At 42.0% G+C, this 21,378-nt stretch overlaps 1 protein-coding gene across 1 annotated transcript; it reads left to right on the top strand.

Annotated features, from left to right (window-relative positions):
* Positions 1–16,242: 16,242 nt before the first annotated feature.
* LOC114827240 (uncharacterized) lies at positions 16,243–17,093 on the top strand. Its single transcript, XM_029108894.1, has 2 exons — positions 16,243–16,535; positions 16,625–17,093. Exons 1-2 carry the CDS (start codon positions 16,243–16,245, stop codon positions 17,091–17,093), a joined length of 762 nt encoding a protein of 253 aa, XP_028964727.1.
* The last annotated feature ends 4,285 nt before the right edge of the window (positions 17,094–21,378 follow it).

The following is a 21,378-nucleotide window of genomic DNA, read 5'->3' as shown; positions in this document are numbered from 1 at the left end:
CCATTAATTAGAACTCTTTTGAAAGGCACTCATTCCAAATGGGCTGTGACATATATAGGTTTCAGATGATTGGCAAGTGAAATATTCGGGCAGCTGAACACCATCTTGTCTGTATAGATCCTCAAAAGACCATCCTTGGGTGCTTCAGATTCTTCAGGTTCGCCCGATTCTCCCTCTTTAGCTACCTCCACACTGACATGAGCCATCATTGGCTCAGTTGTCACGTAATCTCCTTCCATGGTGGCAGGCTGATTTGGTTGGGCACCAAACATGGCGGATAGTACATACGCCATGTTTATATGAAAGTTGCTAGGCTCTGGCAGTTCTTCTTTCTTGCTCCCAATCTGGTCCATGAATTTATCCAACCAAGCCATCGCATCTGGTAGAAGCAGTGGTTCTGGTGCCCCCTCAAGCTGATTCACACCTGAATATGGTGTTTGCTTTGGAACTTCCCCGAAGGGCTCTATTAATGATAGAAAAGGTTGTTTTCTCTCAGGTGAGACAGTTCCAAAACAAATAGGCTGCTCTGTCCTCCATCCAGGAGTTAGCACCATAACCATATCCTCTTAAGCTCTCCTTAAGATTCTATATTTCCCAGGGTGTTGGCTTTGTGGCACATGGTTTCCCTCGCCTTCAGTCTTGCTATTAGCCCTTTCCACCTCATTCTTACTCCTCCAGCGGAGCTGATTACTCCCCCCAGATGACGCTTTCTCCAACTTTTGATTTTTGGATGCTTCTGACGTCGCAGGGGTTTTTAAGGAATTCATGTAGGCTTTGTGTTGCCTTTGAACCCTTTTGACCATTGAGGCTCCCATTTGCTTAATGGGCTATCTATTCTTCCCAACCACATACCATTTTCGCCCGAGGCGGGCAGGATTATCTTTTTTGACAGGGTTTGTTATCCTGTCATTCTTCCTAACCTTTCTTCCCATATGCCAAATTTGAAAGTGCTCTATACCCCTCTCTTTTGGCTCTTTGGCATCTTTATCCTCTGCTTCCTCAGAAACTTCATGGTTGCGAAATATCTCTGACAGAGCCTTTGGTTGGGAATCACCTCCTAACCGCTGAAAGACACTTTGGGAGGTATCCCTTCCTGCAGTCCGCCGAGCTTTCTCTTGTGCCTCTTTTATTTTTTCTTCTTCATTCCTCCTGATCAGTTCATGATCTATGAGGGCTCCTGTGGGCGGTATTTCGAGCTCACACTCGCATTGGCACTTACTGCACATCACCATCCTTTTGATTATGGCGGCTCTTGGATATTCGGGCAAGTTAACTACCCCTTTTATGGGTTTGTCAACCAGTCTTCTTCCTTCTTCTCTCGTGACCTTCTCTTTCCCCTTCTCCGCCCAAGCCATACTGATCATATTTATAGGGGCCTCTGAAAAGGAATCCGTATGTTTATCCGTCGCTGCTGTTTCTTCTGGTGGATTGATTTTAAATCCCCTCTTCTCCCTATCATCTTTCTCCCCGAGGTGAGGTAAAGACATAGGAATAGGTGGTCTTAGAACCGGGTCATCTTCCTTTCTGGTGCCTGCAGAGGCGTCCTCTAGTCTTTGTAGCATGTGCAACAAAGCAGCTTGCAAATCTTCTGATCCCTTTGACATACTTCTTTGATCAAAGATATCCCACCGGGCGTGCCAAAACTATGTTCGTGGCAGGAATTTCCGTCGGGGAATGTTCCTTGGCCAACGAGCACACAACTCCCCGAGAGGTCGGTGCCGGTTGATGGTTTCTGTCGGGCTTTTGCTTTACTGACGGGCTAATCGGGCAAGGCTTGTCGGGCAAGGCTGAAAGAGAAGGACAAAGTTAACTTTGAAAGGTGCATTTGTGGGGCATTAGGTGTAGGCCTTGAGGCTCACAATCAAGATTAACTTTTAAGTGCTCAGGCGTGCCACTGCTATCTTCAGCATGGCAGATGTAAAACGGATGTAGAGTTTTAGTTGTATATATGCCCGAGAGACCATGTTAGTTATGACAGGTGCCTTTGTGGGGCCTTAGGTGTAGGCCTTGAGGCTTCCAGTCAATAACTAAACCAGTACTCGAACATATAACGTTTGTTTCATTGATTTCAGGAGTCTTATAACCATTATACTTCTGATTACCTACGCCCGAGGAACATAATGAATCCAAATAGGTGCCTTTGTGGGGCCTTAGATGTAGGCCTTGAGGCTTCCCATCAGAATTCATTCTATACTCAACGTTCTAGCCCGAGGAACAAAATGAATCCAAATAGGTGCCTTTGTGGGGCCTTAGATAGGCCTTGAGGCTTCCCATCAGAATTCATTCTCAACGTTCTAGCCCGAGGAACAGAATGAATCCAAATAGGTGCCTTTGTGGGGCCTTAGATAGGCCTTGAGGCTTCCTATCAGAATTCATTCCGTACTCAAACGTTTTATGGTCATCATAATATAATAGAAATAAAACTAAGTGATATGTCGATTACTTGCGCCTCAAGTAACTTCGGACTTCTTGTTTATCAAAGCTTGTCATGGATGGGTTAGGTCCACATAAGGTTCTTTTTTATGCCTTGAGGTCAAGGACTTTTAAGTGATCAAATCTTTCATGCCCAAGAGCTTAGAACTTAGATCTGACTTGAACTATGAAAACATATTCAAATCGGATTCAAGCGCTGCGAGAGTCTTTTAATAGCCATATCACTAGAAATAACTTGAATACAACTTGTAGTATACAACATATTGCTAGGCTAATGAATGAAAAGACAAAAGAAAACAAAGACAAAGAGGGTCGGGCAAGGTTTAACCTTGTCAGGCAAGATTGATCGTCTAGCAACTTCCTATCTTTGTGGTTTATCAGGAGGTTTGAAAGCCTAGAAAAAGGGTTGGGAGATGAGTTTACAGAAAGAAATCGATGCTATAGCAAGAGTTGAACAGGGTAGCAGAGTTATTACAAAGGGTTTATCCTGAAAGGGATGAAGGCTTGGGCTGACTACAGCTTCGTTTGAAGGCAAATCTGGCTTTGAGCAAAGTTTGTGCTTGTATTTGTTGGTTTGTTTGAGTGTCTTTATTGGTTTGTTTGAGTGTTCTTATTCCTAGTTTCTCTTTCTTCTTTTATAGACAACTCGGCTTGGCCTCCTGTAGCAGCAACCTTGCCCGAATGCAGCTTGAAGAGTAGTGACTCATCAGCTATTTTACTTGTACTGCCACTATAAAGTACTTTATGGGCTGATTAGCTGGTTGGTCTATACCACTTGGCCTTTGGGTAGGTGAGCAAGTGGTTCACATGGTCTGCACCTAGTAAAAAACAGGCTTCTCCTGCCTTCTGGACTTCGGCTGAGCTTTTACTGGTCTTTGAGTTCCTCTTCCTTTTAGGCTGCCTTTTTGGGCCAACTCCCCCCGAGCCCAAAGTTCAAGTTTTGATCCAAACAAGAGGTTTACCGGGTTAGTAGGATTTGCCAAGGTAGGGTTGCTTGTAACCTTCTACCTCATTATATATCCCCTCTTGTACATTCAATCAATCTATGAAAAATACATTCAAACAAACTTAAAACTTCCACAGTTTGAGTTAGGAATGTCTCTTTGCCCAACCTTCGATCAGACAATGATGTGAAAAGCATCAGGCTTTGTCGTCCGGAGCTAATAGAGTGTGGTTTCAAAATTCTTGCTAAGCATCGTAGCTGGAAATGACTGACTTTTCTTGCTCGGTTTGCAGAGCACGGTAAGGACGCTATTGTTAATCATTGCTGCAAATCCCCGATCCTTAACCTGTACTTGATCAATGCTGAGAAGATTTAGAAAGGGGTCTTGTTTGGATCAAAACTTGAACTTTGGGCTCAAGAAAGGAGCTAGCCTAAAAGGAGGCCCGAAAGGGAAGACAGTCAAAGCCCAGAAGGCAGATAGGGGTTTTTTTTTCTGACTTGGTGCAGCTCATGAAGACCACTTGCTACACAGCCCATAAAGTACATTATGATGGCAGTACATGTAAAAAAGCTGATGAGTCATCACCCACACACCACATTCGGGCAAGGCTGCTGCTATAGAAGGCCAAGCCGAGTTGTCTATATAAGAAGAAAGAAAAACCAGGAATAAGGACACTCAATCAAACAAACAAATACAAGCACAAACTCTGCTCAAAGCCAGATTTGCCTTCAAAACAAAGCTGTAGTCAGCCTTCATCCCTCTCGGGACAAGCCTTCATCCCTCGCGGGATAACCCTTCCTTCAAACCTTTGTAATAGCTCTGCTACCTTGTTCACCCTGCTGTAGTATCGATTCATCTTTTGTAATCTCTCTCTCTATCCCTCTAAGCTTTCAGACCCTTGACAAAACTACAAAGATAGGAACCTACAAGACGAGCAACCTTACCTGATAAGGTTTAACCTTGCCCGACCTTCTTTGTTTTGTTTTTAGCTTTTCAATATGTTGTATACTTCCAGTTATATGCAAGTTATTTCTAGCAATATGACTATTAAAAGGCTTTCTCAGTACTTGAATCCGATTTGAATATATCGTCAGTGTTCAAACTAGATCCAAGTCCTAAGCCCTCGGGCATGGAAATCTGATCAGTTAAAAGTCCTTGGCCTCAAGGCATAAAAAAGAACCTTATGTGGACTTAACCCATCCACGACAGTCCTTGATAAACGAGAAGTCCGAAGTTACTTGGGGCGCAAGTAATCAACCTACTCTCTAGTTTTATTTCTATTATATTATGATTACCATCGAACGCTTGAGCATGGAATGGATTCTGATGGAAAGCCTAAAGGCCTACACCTAAGGCCCCACAAAGGCATCCATTTGGATTCATTCCGTTCTGCGATCTAGAGAGTTTGAGTATAAGAACGAACTCTGATGGGAAGCCTCAAGGCCTACACCTAAGGCCCCACAAAGGCACCTATTTGGGTTCATTCTACTTCTTGGACTCGGGTAATCAGAAGTATAATAGTTAGAAAACTCCGGCAATCACGAGAACAAATGTGATGTGTTCGAGCACTGGTTTAGTTATTGACGGGAAGCCTCAAGGCCTACATCTAAGGCCCCACGAAGGCACCTGTTATAACTAACACGGTTTCTTGGATACATACATATATACAACTAAAACGCGACATCCATTTTACATCTGCCATGCTAAAGATGGCAGTGGCACGCCTGAGCACCTAAAAGTTAACCTTGATTGTGAGCCTCAAGGCCTATGATAAGCTCATATTTATATATATTTTACATAAAATTCACTTGTCTTTTCTTAGTTAGTTCCTTATATTTTTGAGCTATTTACTATGTTTTTGTGTTTTGTGTGATTTATCAAGCAAAGAAAAGAAAAGTAGCACAAGTGAATTATTAAGTAACAAATTCGTCAAAACTGCCTGTGCAGATTATCTGACTTTGGAAGCATGTTACAAACAGCTTAGAATGAATGAGAGAATGAGCCTTATATGTGTGGAAAGCTACGGATGTCTATTTTCTGGAGCAATTTACGGATTGTTAATCTCATTTTTTCTAGAAGAAGTTATGGGCATTGTAACACTGAAAGGTCAGAAAAGGGCTAAGCAGATTTGGCTAATAAAAAGAGAAAGGCAACACATGGGCAAAGGAAACACACACACATGGGCAGAAAATGGGTGGATTGTTGGTTGAAATAATGAAGAACATGTGTATGCAAATGCAAAGGAAAAACACACACACATGGGCAAAGGAAACACACACACATGGGTAGGAATTGTGTGTGTTTTGTGGTTGAAATGATGAAGCATGTGTGTGTAAATGTAAAGGAAAACATGGCAGAAAATGTGTGTGTTTGGTGGTTGAAATGATGAAGCATGTGTGTGTAAATGTAAAGGGGAAACATGACAACACACACCCACACAAGCTGCACATGCAAAGGAAATGGAGTGGTCCTCTCTCAAGCCTATAAATACCACCTCCCATATTCATCAACATAACAGATTTTCTCCTTGCTTTGGCCGAAACTTCCCACCACCATTCTTTCTAATTTCAGCCAAAAACCACCCCTAGCCACACCACCCATCAATCCTAAACCTTTCCATACCATTCCCCATCCATTCTACACCATAAAAACCACCCAAAACCGTCCAAAACCTCTAGTGCCGCTGCTTGCAAGGAAGGAAAGAGAAGGAACATCTTGTGCCGTGCCTATGCCCAAGCCTTGGGAGTGTTGGAGCGTTTCTAGGTGTTTTCTATCTTTGATTTCAATGTTTAAATTAAGTTATCTTTGTGTAATTGCGAGTATGAGGAACTAAACCCCCCTTGGCTAGGGGGGATTCAAAACCATGTTTATGCTTGCTATATGATTTGATTACTTCCAATTGCGTTTCATGAATTGTGAATTTAATTTTCTTATCTCTATGAATTAAAACTAATTTGTGTATGTTGGTTGAGAGTGCACGCTTAATTTTCATGCATAAGTTTGATGCTAGGATATAAGGAAGTTTCACCTAATCGTTATGAACTTATATTCATAAGTAGTAAAGGTTGTTGATCACAATCGTGTTAAGTAAATTCTTGGCATAAGTTTCATGCAATTCATAGTAACGAGTGCCTCGTCAATGCTTATGTTTTTCATAGAACTTAATGATTCTTGCGTGTATCTCTATTATGCAATTCATGTAGGGAACTTGTAGGGAATGTTTTGGGTTGTCGTATGCAATCATCCAACCTAATAACTTGTGGAAAAACTGAGGGTTAATTAGTGCAATTCACGGTTAATTTGGGGCGTTGAGTATTCATGGTTTGTCGAAGAGCAATTGGAAATCATTTTGTATGCAAGTATAACATGTGTGGAGAAGAACCCCTTAGCTAGCCTTCTCATCCATTCAATTTGATCAATCTCGTTTTAAAACCTATTTTGTTTTCAAATTTGTCTAAAATCAATCCCCCTTTATTTTGTTGAGTCATATTAGTCAGAACTCAATTTAGTTTGTGTTTTTAAGTGTCTTGAGTCAAGTTATAACATATTTTCGTTCAAATTCTTCCTTAGTGTTCAAAACTGCCCAGATTGTGTTTTTAAGGCAGTTTTGAGTGTTTAGGTGCTGTTTTGAGTCTTTTGGTTTGTTTTAGTGTTTTAAAGTATAGTTTTGCATTCTTTGAGTCTAGTTTAGTGTTTTAAACTTTGTTTTTACGTTTTCAAGTCAGTTTCCAAGTGATTTAGCAATCCCTCATAATCCCCGGCCTAGAACGATCCCTACTTACATACTTTACTACAATTGATAAAAGAGGGTTTAATTTGTGTGCTTATATATTTCACACCAGCCTACACCTAAGGCCCCACAAAGGCACCTCTCAAAGTTAACGCTGTCCTTCTCTTTCAGCCTTGCCCGACGAGCCTTGCCCGAAGAGTCTTGCCCGACAAGACTTGCCCGACGAGACTTGCCTGACAACGCCCGACAGTGAAGCAGAAGCCCGACAGCAGCCCTCAACCGGCGCCAACCTCCAGGGGAGCTGTGTGCTCGTCGGCCTGGAAACATCCCCGACGGAAATTCCTGACGCGAACATAGTTTTGGCACGCCCAGTGGGACTATAAACTTCTTAATCTTGCATGTCCAAAAAGAAAAGCCATCAACTTGGCAAAAAGAATCCGAATGAAGGTCTTCTACAAATGGTAGATCAATCAGAAAACCCTTCCTCCCCATCAGGACAGGTGGTCCTAGAAAGCCCATTGAGTAGACGACGCAGAGTGGCGATTCCTTTGCCAGATTCGTAGGAGGGTTAGGTTTGGCTAGATTCCGCAGTCATTTGATGAAGTTCGAGAAGGGAATACCAAGGAAGATGACGAGGGCGAAACCTTAGAGAAGGATTTCTTGTTGTGAATACAGGGGATTGAGGAGTTCAACCGCAAAGGATTCGTGGGTTTTATAAAGAGCGTTTCAATCAATATTGGCGCCTGGAATTCCAGGCTAAATATTGATTGAAGGGGGCACTGTTTGGATCAAAACTTGAACTTTGGGCTCAAGAAATGAGCTAGCCCAAAAGGAGGCCCGAAAGGGAAGACAGTCAAAGCCTAGAAGGCAGATAGGGGTTTTTTTTCTGACTTGGTGCAGCTCATGAAGACCACTTGCTACACAGCCAATAAAGTACTTTATGATGGCAGTACATGTAAAAAAGCTGATGAGTCATCACCTTTACACCACATTCGGGCAAGGCTACTGCTACAGAAGGCCAAGCCGAGTTGTCTATATAAGAAGAAAGAAAAACCAGGAATAAGGACACTCAATCAAACAAACAAATGCAACCACAAACTCTGCTCAAAGCTAGATTTGCCTTCAAAACAAAGCTGTAGTCAGCCTTCATCCCTCTCGGGACAAGCCTTCATCCCTCGTGGGATAACCCTCCCTTCAAACCTTTGTAATAGCTCTGCTACCTTGTTCACCCTGCTGTAGTATCGATTCATCTTTTGTAATCTCTCTCTCTATCCCTCTAAGCTTTCAGACCCTTGACAAAACTACAAAGATAGGAACCTACAAGACGAGCAACCTTACCTGATAAGGTTTAAACTTGTCCGACCTTCTTTGCTTTGTTTTTGTCTTTTCAATATGTTGTATACTTCCAGTTATATGCAAGTTATTTCTAGCAATATGACTATTAAAAGGCTTTCTCAGTACTTGAATCCGATTTGAATATATCTTCAGTATTCAAACCAGATCCAAGTCCTAAGCCCTCGGGCATGTAAATTTGATCAGTTAAAAGTCCTTGGCCTCAAGGCATAAAAAAGAACCTTATGTGGACTTAATCCATCCACGACAGTCCTTGATAAAGGAGAAGTCCGAAGTTACTTGGGGCGCAAGTAATCGACCTACTCTCTAGTTTTATTTCTATTATATTATGATTACCATAGAACGCTTGAGCATGGAATGGATTCTGATGGAAAGCCTCAAGGCCTACACCTAAGGCCCCACAAAGGCATCCATTTGGATTCATTCCGTTCTGCGATCTAGAGAGTTTGAGTATAAGAACGAACTCTGATGGGAATCTCAAGGCCTACACCTAAGGCCCCACAAAGGCACCTATGGGTTCATTCTACTTCTTGGACTCGGGTAATCAGAAGTATAATAGTTAGAAAACTCCGGCAATCACGAGAACAAATGTGATGTGTTCGAGCACTGGTTTAGTTATTGACGGGAAGCCTTAAGGCTTACACCTAAGGCCCCACAAAGGCACCTGTTATAACTAACACGGTTTTTTGGATACATACATATATACAACTAAAACGCGACATCCATTTTACATCTGCCATGCTAAAGATGGCAGTGGCATGCCTGAGCACCTAAAAGTTAACCTTGATTGTGAGCCTCAAGGCCTACACCTAAGGCCCCACAAAGGCACCTCTCAAAGTTAACGCTGTCCTTCTCTTTCAGCCTTGCCCGACGAGCCTTGCCCAAAGAGTCTTGCCCGACAAGACTTGCCCGACGAGACTTGCCCGACAACGCCCGACAGTGAAGCAGAAGCCCGACAACAGCCCTCAAACGGCGCCAACCTCCAGGGGAGCTGTGTGCTCGTCGGCCAGGAAACATCCCCGACGGAAATTCCTGACGCGAACAGGTCCACTCGTTTCAGATTAAAAATTTCTTAAAACTAGACAACAACAAACGCAAGAGGCCTATTGGCGTGTCTCCTAAGCTCATTGTGGAGGCACCTGAAAATAAGAAGTGGTTGCGGGTGAAGGTTTTGGAATTTTACCAGGGGATTTTGAGGTTGAGGAACCAGAGGAAATTCCTTTGGTCAGAAAGAATTCCACCCATGCCCTAGCGAACGCAGCTAGTGAAATAGCGGAGCTGCAGCCTCATGCAGAAGATAATCACCTTCTTTTCTACCACTAGTCTAGCATCAAGAACAACGACAACATGAGTCGCCTAAATCTGATCGGGAATTTTTTGTACAACAGCAACAACCTATTCTGCCACCAATTCAAGGTGAAGTTTCAAATCTTAAACCTTCTTCCCTACTAACTCCCAGTACATAATTACTTCTTATCTAAGGTTCTTTTTTTATAGAGGCTCACATCATTAGTGTATTACGTCTAGTTTAGTATCTCTTTGCTTTTTGGTTGTATTTGTAATCTAGTTAGGATTGGGGATGTTTTTGCATCCTTTTGTATTTATGCCTTGTGATGTGATTGTAATCATGTCGCGTGTCTTTTCTTAGAGATGTTGCCCTAGTCCCAGAAATTCACGTTTGGATATAGATAGTTTTGGCTATCTTATGTTGATTAATAAAATAAAGCATCCATAATTCAAAAAATTAAAAATAAATAAATAAATAAATAATTCAATACAGTAATAATTTAGTATGATTGGTTTAGGCCGTGTGGTGCTTCCTTAAAATTTGAATCTCACTTGCTATAAATATGAAATAAGGAAGGTAAAATGAGAGAACATAGAAATAGGAAAAGTAAAGGAAGGGAATTAGGATTTCGAATATTTAGGTATTTGATTACAGATTTGAAAGGGAAGTTAACATTTTGCCAATTTCTTAGGGGTTAGTGAACACAAGGAAAAGTTTAGAAATAAACTGATTCTCATTCCAATATTTTAGTAACGCACGGAACACAATAATCAAAATGATTCTTTTTTTCGTTGCCAAAATGATTCCAATTTTCATTTCTTGTAAATAAACATGACCTAAAATAATTTAATACAAAATATCACCTAATAAAAAACATTTAGGATTTGTTCGTTAACATTTTGCAAAACAATTTTTTGTTTTCCAGATACAAAAAGGGGTTATAATGCATTCGCCGGACTGTTTTGTGAAAATAAACTCAAAAAAGGGAAAATGCAGAAAACAATATTTAGCCTAAGTTTTTTAGAACATGAAATTGATGTTTCCTCTATTGTTTTAAAAACAATTTGAATATAATAGAAAATAAAAGATACATATATATAAAGCAAAGTTAGAGTTTAATAAAAAAAAAATAAGATCATGTTTGCCATTACTACCATTACCAATTCTGCCGCCACCACCACCATCACCACATTCTCTATCATCTCACCATCACCACCACAACGGCCACCATCTTTGACACCATTACCTCCCACCACCATCGCCACCAATACCATATCCTTTACTACCATCACCCTTGCCACTATAAGCACCACCAACACTACCCTCTCACCATAGCCACAACCAACATTACTGCCACCGTCTCACCATCTTGCATCACCATCACCACAACCATCATCACCACATTCTCCATCCCATCAGCCTCACCAATGCCACCACCATCATCCTCACCTCTCAACCACCACTTTCACAATCACCCCTCATAACCATTATTAATAGAACCGTCCTCTACCACCATTGCAGTCAACTCCACCGCCACCACTCCTCCACCATTGCCATTTATCCTACTATTGCCACCACCTATATTTCACCACTACTAACACCTTTAGTCTCACCACTACTACCACTACTTCGGCCCCCATTGCTACTAACACCACTCTCGTCTAAACCATTACTTTTTGTTTTTGAAATTTTGTAATATTGGAGAATAAGATCACACATCGGTCATATGACAAAATAATATAAAGTTAATATATGGAAGTTCCTGCCCTTGATATCACTAAGGCCTTTTGTAATAAAACCCAACAACTGGTAATAAATATTTGTGAAAACTAGTTCATTTGAGTAACATCTATGCATGCAATTAACAATTAAAAGGCGGAATCATGCTTGTATGCACTCAAAAACAAAACTTTACCCACGAAATCCAAGGCCTAGTGAGTGTGGTGAACCAAGACTCAACTCAAGAACAAAGTGAGTTGAGAAATATTATACCTTTGTTGATTCCTCTTTGCATAAGCAAAGGCTAATCACCCAAGAGATAGAGTCTTCATTCCTTACTTCTTAGCTCCATGGATTTCTTGGATGAGGGTGGTAGAATGGATTCTCCAAGTTCCCAAAATAAAGAACCTCTAAGTCTCCACACCAAGGAGAACATTGATGAAGAGATGAGTGACCTTGGAGGAAATAGATGCTAGTAATTTCCTCCAAGGTGGCTGGCCTCCTAGAGAGTCAAGAGAGCTTTGTGTTCTCATCTTTTCTCCTAAGAAAACCCTAAGGATGAAATGGCTATAAAGTTGTCTTTATACCACCTCACAATGGAGTGGCAAACTTGCAATTAAGGCTAGTTCATTACCCCTCTCTATATGGCCGACCATTGTAGGTTAAAAGGGTTTTGAAGCCCTTTGTGTTTTTCAAGTTGTCATACAACTTAAGTTATTGGACTTGACATTCAAATCCCATTGGGCCTTGAGGCCCAAAACTAACCCGAGGTCTATAATGAAGTTATTCGTTTGATTAATTAACTTATTAATTAATCATAGTGATAAATAATTAAACCATTTAATTATCTTTACTTGTCTCCATTATTTCTTCAATCTCTACCTTTCATGGTGTACGATCCATTAGGTTCCTTTTAGCAAGGCAGTGGGTGATTGTTACTCTTAACGATCAATTGTGAATTGAAACAACATTTCAATTCTCCCTTTGATGAAGATCAGTGTTTGCTAATTTTCAGGGCTTCCACAAACCATGAGTGACACCTAGCAGTATGTCATGGCTATCCAAGCTATTCAGAAGAGGTGGAGAACCTATTCAGTTTGGGATTACAATGCAATACGGTCTTTCTCTAATACAATACTCTTGACCACATTGTTTGGTTTGATAGTTTATTCATGTCTACTATCCAATGTGATTCACTTACTTATATGATTACCTTGAATGTGATTTGGAACGACTTCCTAAATCTCATTCATACTCTGGCCAAAGATTCTTAATCATATCATACAGTATTCTCCCTCAAATGGTTTGAAGGTTAGAGATCCCTTGTTGTGCATTCACTTGCCTCCATGGCTAAGTGGCTTAACCCCAACTATGTCGTGGACACCCTTTGACGGAGTGACTTTGACATAGTCAAAGATTAAGGACCTAATCACAAGACAACTATGATGTCTCGGGTCAAATGACTACTTTGCATTATCCCAACCATGGGTTCTCATGTGACATGAGTATGAGAACTCCTCGTTGATCGTGTTCAGTGGACTCATTCTCTATTGAGCACCTACATGCTTGTCTTGGTGTCGGTTACACTAATGACTCGAGACCAGTCACTCTCCCTAAGAGAAGATATAACACGGACTGATCTTAACAGACTGTCAATGCCTAATTGGAAATCCTATGATCAGGAACGTTTAGGATATGTATACGAAAGAGAATGGTCTCATGAATCTAACTTCTTTAGATCACATTCTCCCAATTACATATTCCTTGGACTTATCGTTTATGCATATAACATTTATATGAGACGGCTTAAACAATAATATTTGCCCTTTATATTAACTAGATTAGTTTAACATTTGAAATGTTTGTAAAATATCATCATATGATTGGCTTTAGGGCACATTTCCAACACTAACACCTTTAGTCTCACCACTACTACCACTACTTCGGCCCCCATTGCTACTAACACCACTCTTGTCTAAACCATTACTTTTTGTTTTTGAAATTTTGTACTATTGGAGAATAAGATCACACATCGGTCATATGACAAAATAATATAAAGTTAATATGTGGAAGTTCCTGCCCTTAATATCACTAAGGCCTTTTGTAATAAAACCCAACAACTAGCAATAGGTATTTAAGTTGTGACAATATCAGTGATGTTAGTGGTGACCTGCATGGGCCTACAAAGTTTGTCATGGTATTAAAGCAGGTTATTCTTGTGGAACCAAAAAATAATCAAGAAAATATGGAGGCGACACATGTATTTTTGGGTAAAAATACAAGATTACCCTCGAGGCACACCGGGATTTCTACGCGCAAGCAGTGGACAATCATCCCTCAATCAAGTCAAAAGTGCCCAAAATAGGTATTTATTCAAAACCTATTTCATCCATCCTCATCAAATCTTCTTCACAAGGTAACCCCCAAATCATTCCTTTTTAATTATATTAATTAGCTAATAAATTGATTTATTACTCAATTAATTTATTAATTAGCTAACAAATCGTGCATGTCACCCAACAAACCATCCCAGTGGCCGGTCCTTTTCCTCCCAGAGGGGCTGGCCGCACCCCTATATAAACACCCTCATTTTCCCCAAAACCTAAGTTCTACACTCTTGCTAAATTCTCTAAATTCTCCAAACACTTTTCCCTCAAAATTCTAACTTTGGCATCGGAGGTTCTTCGGCCAAAAGCACCCCCCCACCCCCATTCATCGTGGGAGCGTGAGGCTCTTGGCCTTCACCTAAGGTGTTTTTTGTTTTGTAGGTGCAATTTTGTCCAAGAACAAGGAGGAAGAAATTTGCATCCACAAATTGGTGCTTTTATTGAGAGTTGAGTCACACACTTGTAAAAGACTCTTGCATCTAAGGTTTTTTTTGTTTCCTTGCTTATTTGTAGATTTTTCGTACGTTCTTATTTTAGGAATTTTTATTTCGAAAAATTCTTTGATAAAATTTAAAAGAAAAGTACAATGGCAAGAGATTCGGAAACCTCGACGAACGGAAATTCCAACGTTCAAGGATTAGGACCGCGGCGATCTACAAGGCTCAACACAACGATGAGTGGACCGGCACCACCCTCACGGGTCACCACCATGGCAACCACCATGGTGGCTACCCACAACGCGAAGGCCACGGCCCAAGCCGTGCCACTTCAACCTTCAAGGGCCCAACTCTAGCCGAGCTGGCCCGTGCCATCCAAACCCAACGCAAGCCCAACGCGTTGCCAGCCAAGCCCAAGCCTTCCATCCGCGTGCACCACATGTCGAGCAGCCTACTCCCGTGGCCCAGCCTGCTCCCGTGGTTTCCCAAACAGCCCAAGTTGGTCCAAGATTAGCTCAATCATCCCGACTTTAAATTTCAGGACCTATGATCGAACCAAAGGCATTTTCACCACATTTCTCCGCGGATTTGACATTTCCCAACTCAAATCTCACTCTCGAAGTTTACCACCCTTCCACTGCTCAAGGAGGCGCATTCCTTCCAAGCTCTTCCAATCCAAATGGCGAACAACACTTGTCTCGACAAGTCATAGAGTTGACGAGCGCCTTTGCACAATAGACAACCTTGGTGAATCAACTCTTACAATACACTGAGATCCAACGTGCCCCAGATGAGGTGTCCCGAAGTAGGACAAGGACAGACGAGAAACCTCTCCAGCAGCGTCTCGGCAAGCAGCCACTCAACCAGCCACTAATCGAGCATTTGGGCAATGTACATTCCCGATTGGGCCTCCAAGATAGTGTATACTCCCATCTTAGCGCGCAGAGAAGCATCCACTCTCGACTAGGCCTGTAGAAAAGCATACACTCACGGTTAGGGCCACACTCCGATAATCAACATGGGCAGCCTTTCAGGAAAAGCGTTCATTCGCGGCTAGGCCTGCAAGGAGCATCCTTCATATCACATTAGAGTAGGCAACACGACGGACGGAGAGAAGTAGTCACTCAATTCGGCTTAAGTTCAACCGGCAGCCTGCGAATAATCCCCTCGCCTGCCAGGAACTGACCACATGCACCGCTACCATAACACAGACGAGTCGAGTATGTAGAAAACCAGCCTAGACCAACAGGTCAAGACTGGGGGTAGCCGAGAGCTCCGCTACCCCAACAAAAGCAAATTCAGGAAGAGGTAGAAAGGCTCTTAAACGAGCGATTATGTGATTTCCAACGCAACGAAGTGGCCAATGAAGCGCTACGATGGGGCATGACCAACATGAGCAGGTTATCCTTCATGGACGAGATCGAGCAGGCAGAACCTCCACGCGAGTTTAGCATGCCACATTTCACATCTTTCAAATGAGATATAGATCCGGAGAGGCAATTGAAGCATTACCGAAGCACAATGGTTCTTTACCGGAACAACGATGCTCTTATGTGCAAGATATTCATCACCATGTTGCAAGGCGTGGCACAAGATTGGTTCCACACCTTGCCGCCACGATCCATTCAGAGTTTTGATGATCTTTCCTTGGTTTTCACCAAAGAATACTCATCTTATTGCTCAATCAAGAAAAAGTTCGACCATTGGTTCAACGTGAAGACATTCAAAGTAGAAAATGAGAAGATAGTCGGATGTAACGACTCGATAGCAAGTGTAGCCTTCCAAAAAGAACTCCCAGTAGACTACCCATTGTTCGGAGAGTTGATCATGAAAGAAGATCAAACTTTGGTAGAAAAACATTCACTTTGGGATGAGGCTCGATGAGCAGACAAGATGCTTGAGCAGCCTAAAAAAGAGTCGGTAGTAGCTCAAAAGAAAGAGGACGGAAAGCATGCAGCAGGCCAAGCGTAGAGACCGACCCACGACAAAAGAAGGCCTGACGGCCAAGAACTACTCTAAGTTCTTAATCCCTATCCATCAAATCCTTCGAGACATCAAGAATGAGCCATGGTTCAAGCTGCCGAAACAATCAAATGGAGATATTTCCAAGATGGATCACACCAAATACTACGCATTCCACCAAGGCCCTGGTCACACAACCGACGACTGTTACACTTGGAAGAACTACCTAGAGAAGCTTGTGAAAGAAGGCAAGGTCGAAAGATACTTGGACAAGCTAGCTGCGTAGCCTAGAAAGAACGCAGACGACAACGAAGAGCCACCAACCAAGATAATTCAGATCAATGGCATTTTTGCTGAATCCGAGCACTTAGGGGCCACCAACAGCTCCAAAAAAGGAAGATCCAGCAAGCACTGTTAGTCTCACAGATCCAAGCAGTCAACACTCAGCCCGGACCCATCATTGGCTTCACCGAGCTGGATGGAGAAGGCATCAATTTTCCACACGACGACGCACTAGTAGTATCTGTCCAACTAGCCAATGCTATAATCAACAGAATGATGGTTGACAATGGAAGTGCAGTCAACCTACTTCAACTCTCAATCATTCAGAAGATGAGCCTGGAAAACATAATCATACGCCGAGCAGAGGTACTCACCGGATTCAACGAGCACACCTCAACTGCTATCGGCCACATCACACTTGACGTGAAAACACCACAAGTTGTCTCAAAGCAGATGTTCATAATCGTAAGCAACCCATCTCCCTACAATGAGATTCTTGGAAGACCTTGGTTGATCAAGCTGGATGCCGTCACTTCTGTCAAGTACCAAAAAATATGATTCCACAAGAGCAGTCAGATGAGTCGGAGAAATCAAATCTAACCAGGCCGTATCTCAACGATGCACTGTGCAAGTATTGAAGGAATCGAAAAAGAAGACCTTTACCCCCGTAGAGACTACCGAGGTCCAAAGGGACAAAGAAACTACCAAATAGCAATTACAGCAAGCGAATCAAGAAACTGGTGCCTAAGCAGATAAGATAGGATGGAAACCCGAAGAGAACGCCGATGACATCATTCTTGATCCCCAACAGTCGAAAAAGATGGCTAGAATTGGCTCACGTCTAAGCCTAGCCGAGAAGGAAGAGCTTACGGCTTTCCTTAGGGAAAATCATTACATCTTTGCATGGTCACCTTCCAACATGCCCAACATCGACCCCAAGATAGCTTGCCACAAGTTGCATGTCGACCCCTCTACCAAACCAGTGATCCAAAAGGGAAGACATTTCGCACCCAAGCGAGTAGCGATCATCGAAGCGAAATTTGACAAGCTACTGGAGGTCGGATTCATAGAAAAGGTAGCACACTCAGCATGGCTTGCCAACGTCATGCTAGTCGTGAAGAAAGAAAAGGGCAAATAGAAGGTTTGCGTAGACTACATCGACCTCAACAAAGCCAACCCAAAAGATCCTTATCCGCTTCCCCAAATCGATCTATTGGTATATTTAACTTATGGGAACTAGCTGCTCAGCTTCTTGGACGCATACTCTAGCTACAACCAAAGAGCCATGTACAAGCCTGACAAGGAGAAAACTGCGTTCGTGATCGAGCGAGGCACCTACTACTACAAGGTCATGCCCTTTGGCCTCAAGAACACGGGAGCCACTTACCAAAGGTTAGTAAACATGATGTTCAAGAAGAAAATTGGGGTAACCATGGAGGTCTATGTCAACAACATCATGGTAAAAGGCAAGCAGCGGTTAGATCACATCGGCAGCGGAAGACTTATACATTTACTTGGTAGTCTCAGAAGTAGCAGTGAGCTCGCCCTCATACAAGAAGAGCTGGGGGCCCAACTGCCGGTATTCTATCATTCTAAAGCTCTTCTCGATGCGGAAACTAGATACTCGAAGATCAAAAAATTAATTTTGGCGCTAATTGTTGCGGCTCGGAAGCTCAGACCATACTTTCAAGCTCATAAAATTATCATCAAGACTCAATATCCACTACGATCAATCCTACATAGTCCAGATGCTTCTCAACGAGTGATGAAATAGGCGTTGGAACTTGGCCAATACGGTTTAGTTTTCTGACCCTGCACGGTGATAAAGGCCCAAGCCTTGGCGGCCTTCATAGCAGAATTCACACCTAACCTAGGCGACACAACAGAGCAGCCCAACGATGCCTTAGAAGCAACCGAGCACACCTTAGCCGTGCCTGCTCTCGCCATCAAAGACTTTTGGCATTTGCATGTCGACGACGCATCCAATTTCAAAGGCTTGGGAGCAGGTATGATCCTTGTCACCCCAGACAATTCAATGCTCGAGCAGGCGATCACTTTAGGCTTCAAAGCATCCAACAATGAAGCAGAGTACAAGACCCTACTAGCAGGCCTCCAAATGGCAAAATACTTGGCGGTGAAAAAGCTCACAATTCATTCTGATTCCCAGCTAATCATAAGCCAAACTACTGGGGAATACACAGAAAAGCATACGAGGATGGCGCAATACCTAGAGAAGGTATGCAAGCAACTTGAGGCATTTCAGACTTACACTCTCACTTAAGTTCTGCGAGCCAACAACGCTTACGCATACGTTCTAGCCGGCCTAGTGATGTGAAAATTAACTTGACACACAAATTAAACCCTATGGATGACAATTGTAGTATATGAGCAAATAGGGATCGTTCTAACCGGGGATTAACTAGGGATGCTAATCAATGTAAATCTGACTCAAGAACATAAAAATATAATGTAGAACACTAAACTAGACTCAATTAATGCAAAACTAGGGTTTAAAACACCTAAACAAACTAAAAACTCAAAACTGCAACTAAAAGGGTCAAAACTGCCTTAAAACCACTTTCTGGGCAGTTTTGAGTACCTAACACTGGTTTGGACGAATTTGGACTATGACTTGACTCAAAACACTTAAAAACACAACTAAATGGATTTCTAACTAATCTAACACTTTAAAATAAATGGGGGAATGATTTTGACGAAATTAAAACTTTAAAACTCAGACTTTAAAAACAAATGTAAAGCAACACAGATTGTGATTAAATAGAATGGTGAGAAGCTAGTTAGAGGGTTCCTTATCCACACATGAACATATGCATACAACTCGATCTCCAATTATTCTTTTAACAAACCATGAATGACAATGCCCCAAATTAACTAGATTGCACCAATTAACTCTCAGATTTCCCTAGATTCATTGAATTGAATGGAATACGCATTACAACCAAATTATTCTTATCAAGGACCCTAACTATGGAATACGCATGATAGAGACACATATCAAAGATCATTAAGTTTAATGGAAATCATAAGCATTGACGAGGCATTCATAACTATGGGATACGCATGTTACTCTTGCCTAGGATTTACTTAACACAATCGTGACTAGCGACTTTCACTACTTATGAATACAAGTTAATAACGATTAGGTGAAATTCCCTTATATCCTAGCATCAAGTTTAGGCATGCAAATTAAGTGTCGACCCTCAACCCACATAAATAAACAAGTTATCAATCAAATAGATAAGTAAATCACATTCACAATTTCTGAAATCATAATTGGAAGAAATCAAATCATATAAAACATATGTCCATGGCTTCAAATTCACCTCTAACTATAAAGAAATTAGTTCCACATGTCTAACATAATTGAACAACAATTTAAATTAAACATGAAAACAGAAACAAAGAAAGAAAGAACTCCAAACACTCCACTAATGGCAGATTGCATGTGCAAGGTGTCTTCCTCCTTTGGACTGCACGGCATTCCTTCTTTCTCCTCCTTTGGTGGCTGCGCAAGGTGGTGATGGTGGTGGGAAGGCACGGCTGTGGTGAATGAATTAGATGGGGAGTGGTAGAGGGTAGAAGGGTTAAAAGGATTAGGGAGGCACGGCAATGGTGTAGAAATCAGAAATATGGAAGTTTTAGGGTGAAAGGCTGCGGCAAGGATGTAACTAGGGTTTTTGGCGTGAATGAATTAGATGGGGAGTGGTAGAGGGTAGAAGGGTTAAAAGGATTAGGGAGGCACGACAATGGTGTAGAAATCAGAAATATGGAAGTTTTAGGGTGAAAGGCTGCGACAAGGATGTAACTAGGGTTTTTGGCGTGAATGAATTAGATGGGGAGTGGTAGAGGGTAGAAGGGTTAAAAGGATTAGAATGAATATATATAGGCACTTAAAAACCCTAGCAATCAGATTAGGGTTTCTAGAAACCCAAATCCACCAGAAATTAGGTTAACACAATAGGAATTTGCATGGGAAAAGGGCTAGGGTGCGGCAGATTTGGTGGGAGTGTGGATAGGCCTTCTAGAAAGCCTTGCAAGGCAAGGAAATTAGATATTTTGGGGCCTAGGTGCGGCAAAGGCTTAGAAGTCAGAAATATGCAATGGGCTAGGGTTTAGGTGCGGCATTAAGTGAAGATCCAAGATGACTTGGGCTAGGAAGGTGCGGCCTTGTCCAAGAGGTAAGGATGGGTCATCTAGAAGCCCAAAGCCAAGAATAGAAACTCTCACAAATGGAAACCTCCGAGAATAGAAACTTCCAACTTTAGAAACTTTGGTTTCTAATTCTGAATTCTTTGTTCTTCACTTTCATTTCTTCATTTCTTAAGCTCCCTTGACCTTCAAACTCGTCCATTCCTTGTGCTCCAAGCATGTACTTTTCAATCCAAGCTCACTTTTGCTCTAAAATGCTCCATTTTGCCATCTTTTATGTATTATGCCCCTGTGAACCTGAAAACACATGAAAGTAGCTCAAAAGACTACTCTAACGAAGAAAACATAACGAAAATGCATAAGAACTAGCTAACTAAGGCGCATAAATATGCTCCTATCACCTAGGCTTCGCCCTCAATCACCAACTCAAACGCTTTATTCCAATGGAGTATTTAGACAAGCCAAGCATAGAGGTGAAGCCGACAGTCGAAGTGTTAGAAGTTAGTATAACTCCTAACTGGCAAAGTTCTATTATAGGCTACCTGGTCAATGGCACACTTCCCACGGAAAGATTGCAGTCTAGAAAGCTCCGAAAATCCTACACCGGACCATATCTCTGCTGCCTAGCGCCTCTTGATACCCTGAATGTTCTAAGCTCAATCCATGAAGGCGT

This window comes from Malus domestica, chromosome 10, assembly GCF_042453785.1.
Source record: "Malus domestica chromosome 10, GDT2T_hap1".
NCBI lineage: Eukaryota > Viridiplantae > Streptophyta > Magnoliopsida > Rosales > Rosaceae > Malus > Malus domestica.
Note: the sequence above shows the minus strand (reverse complement) of the source record. Positions and strands in the feature narration are given on the sequence as shown.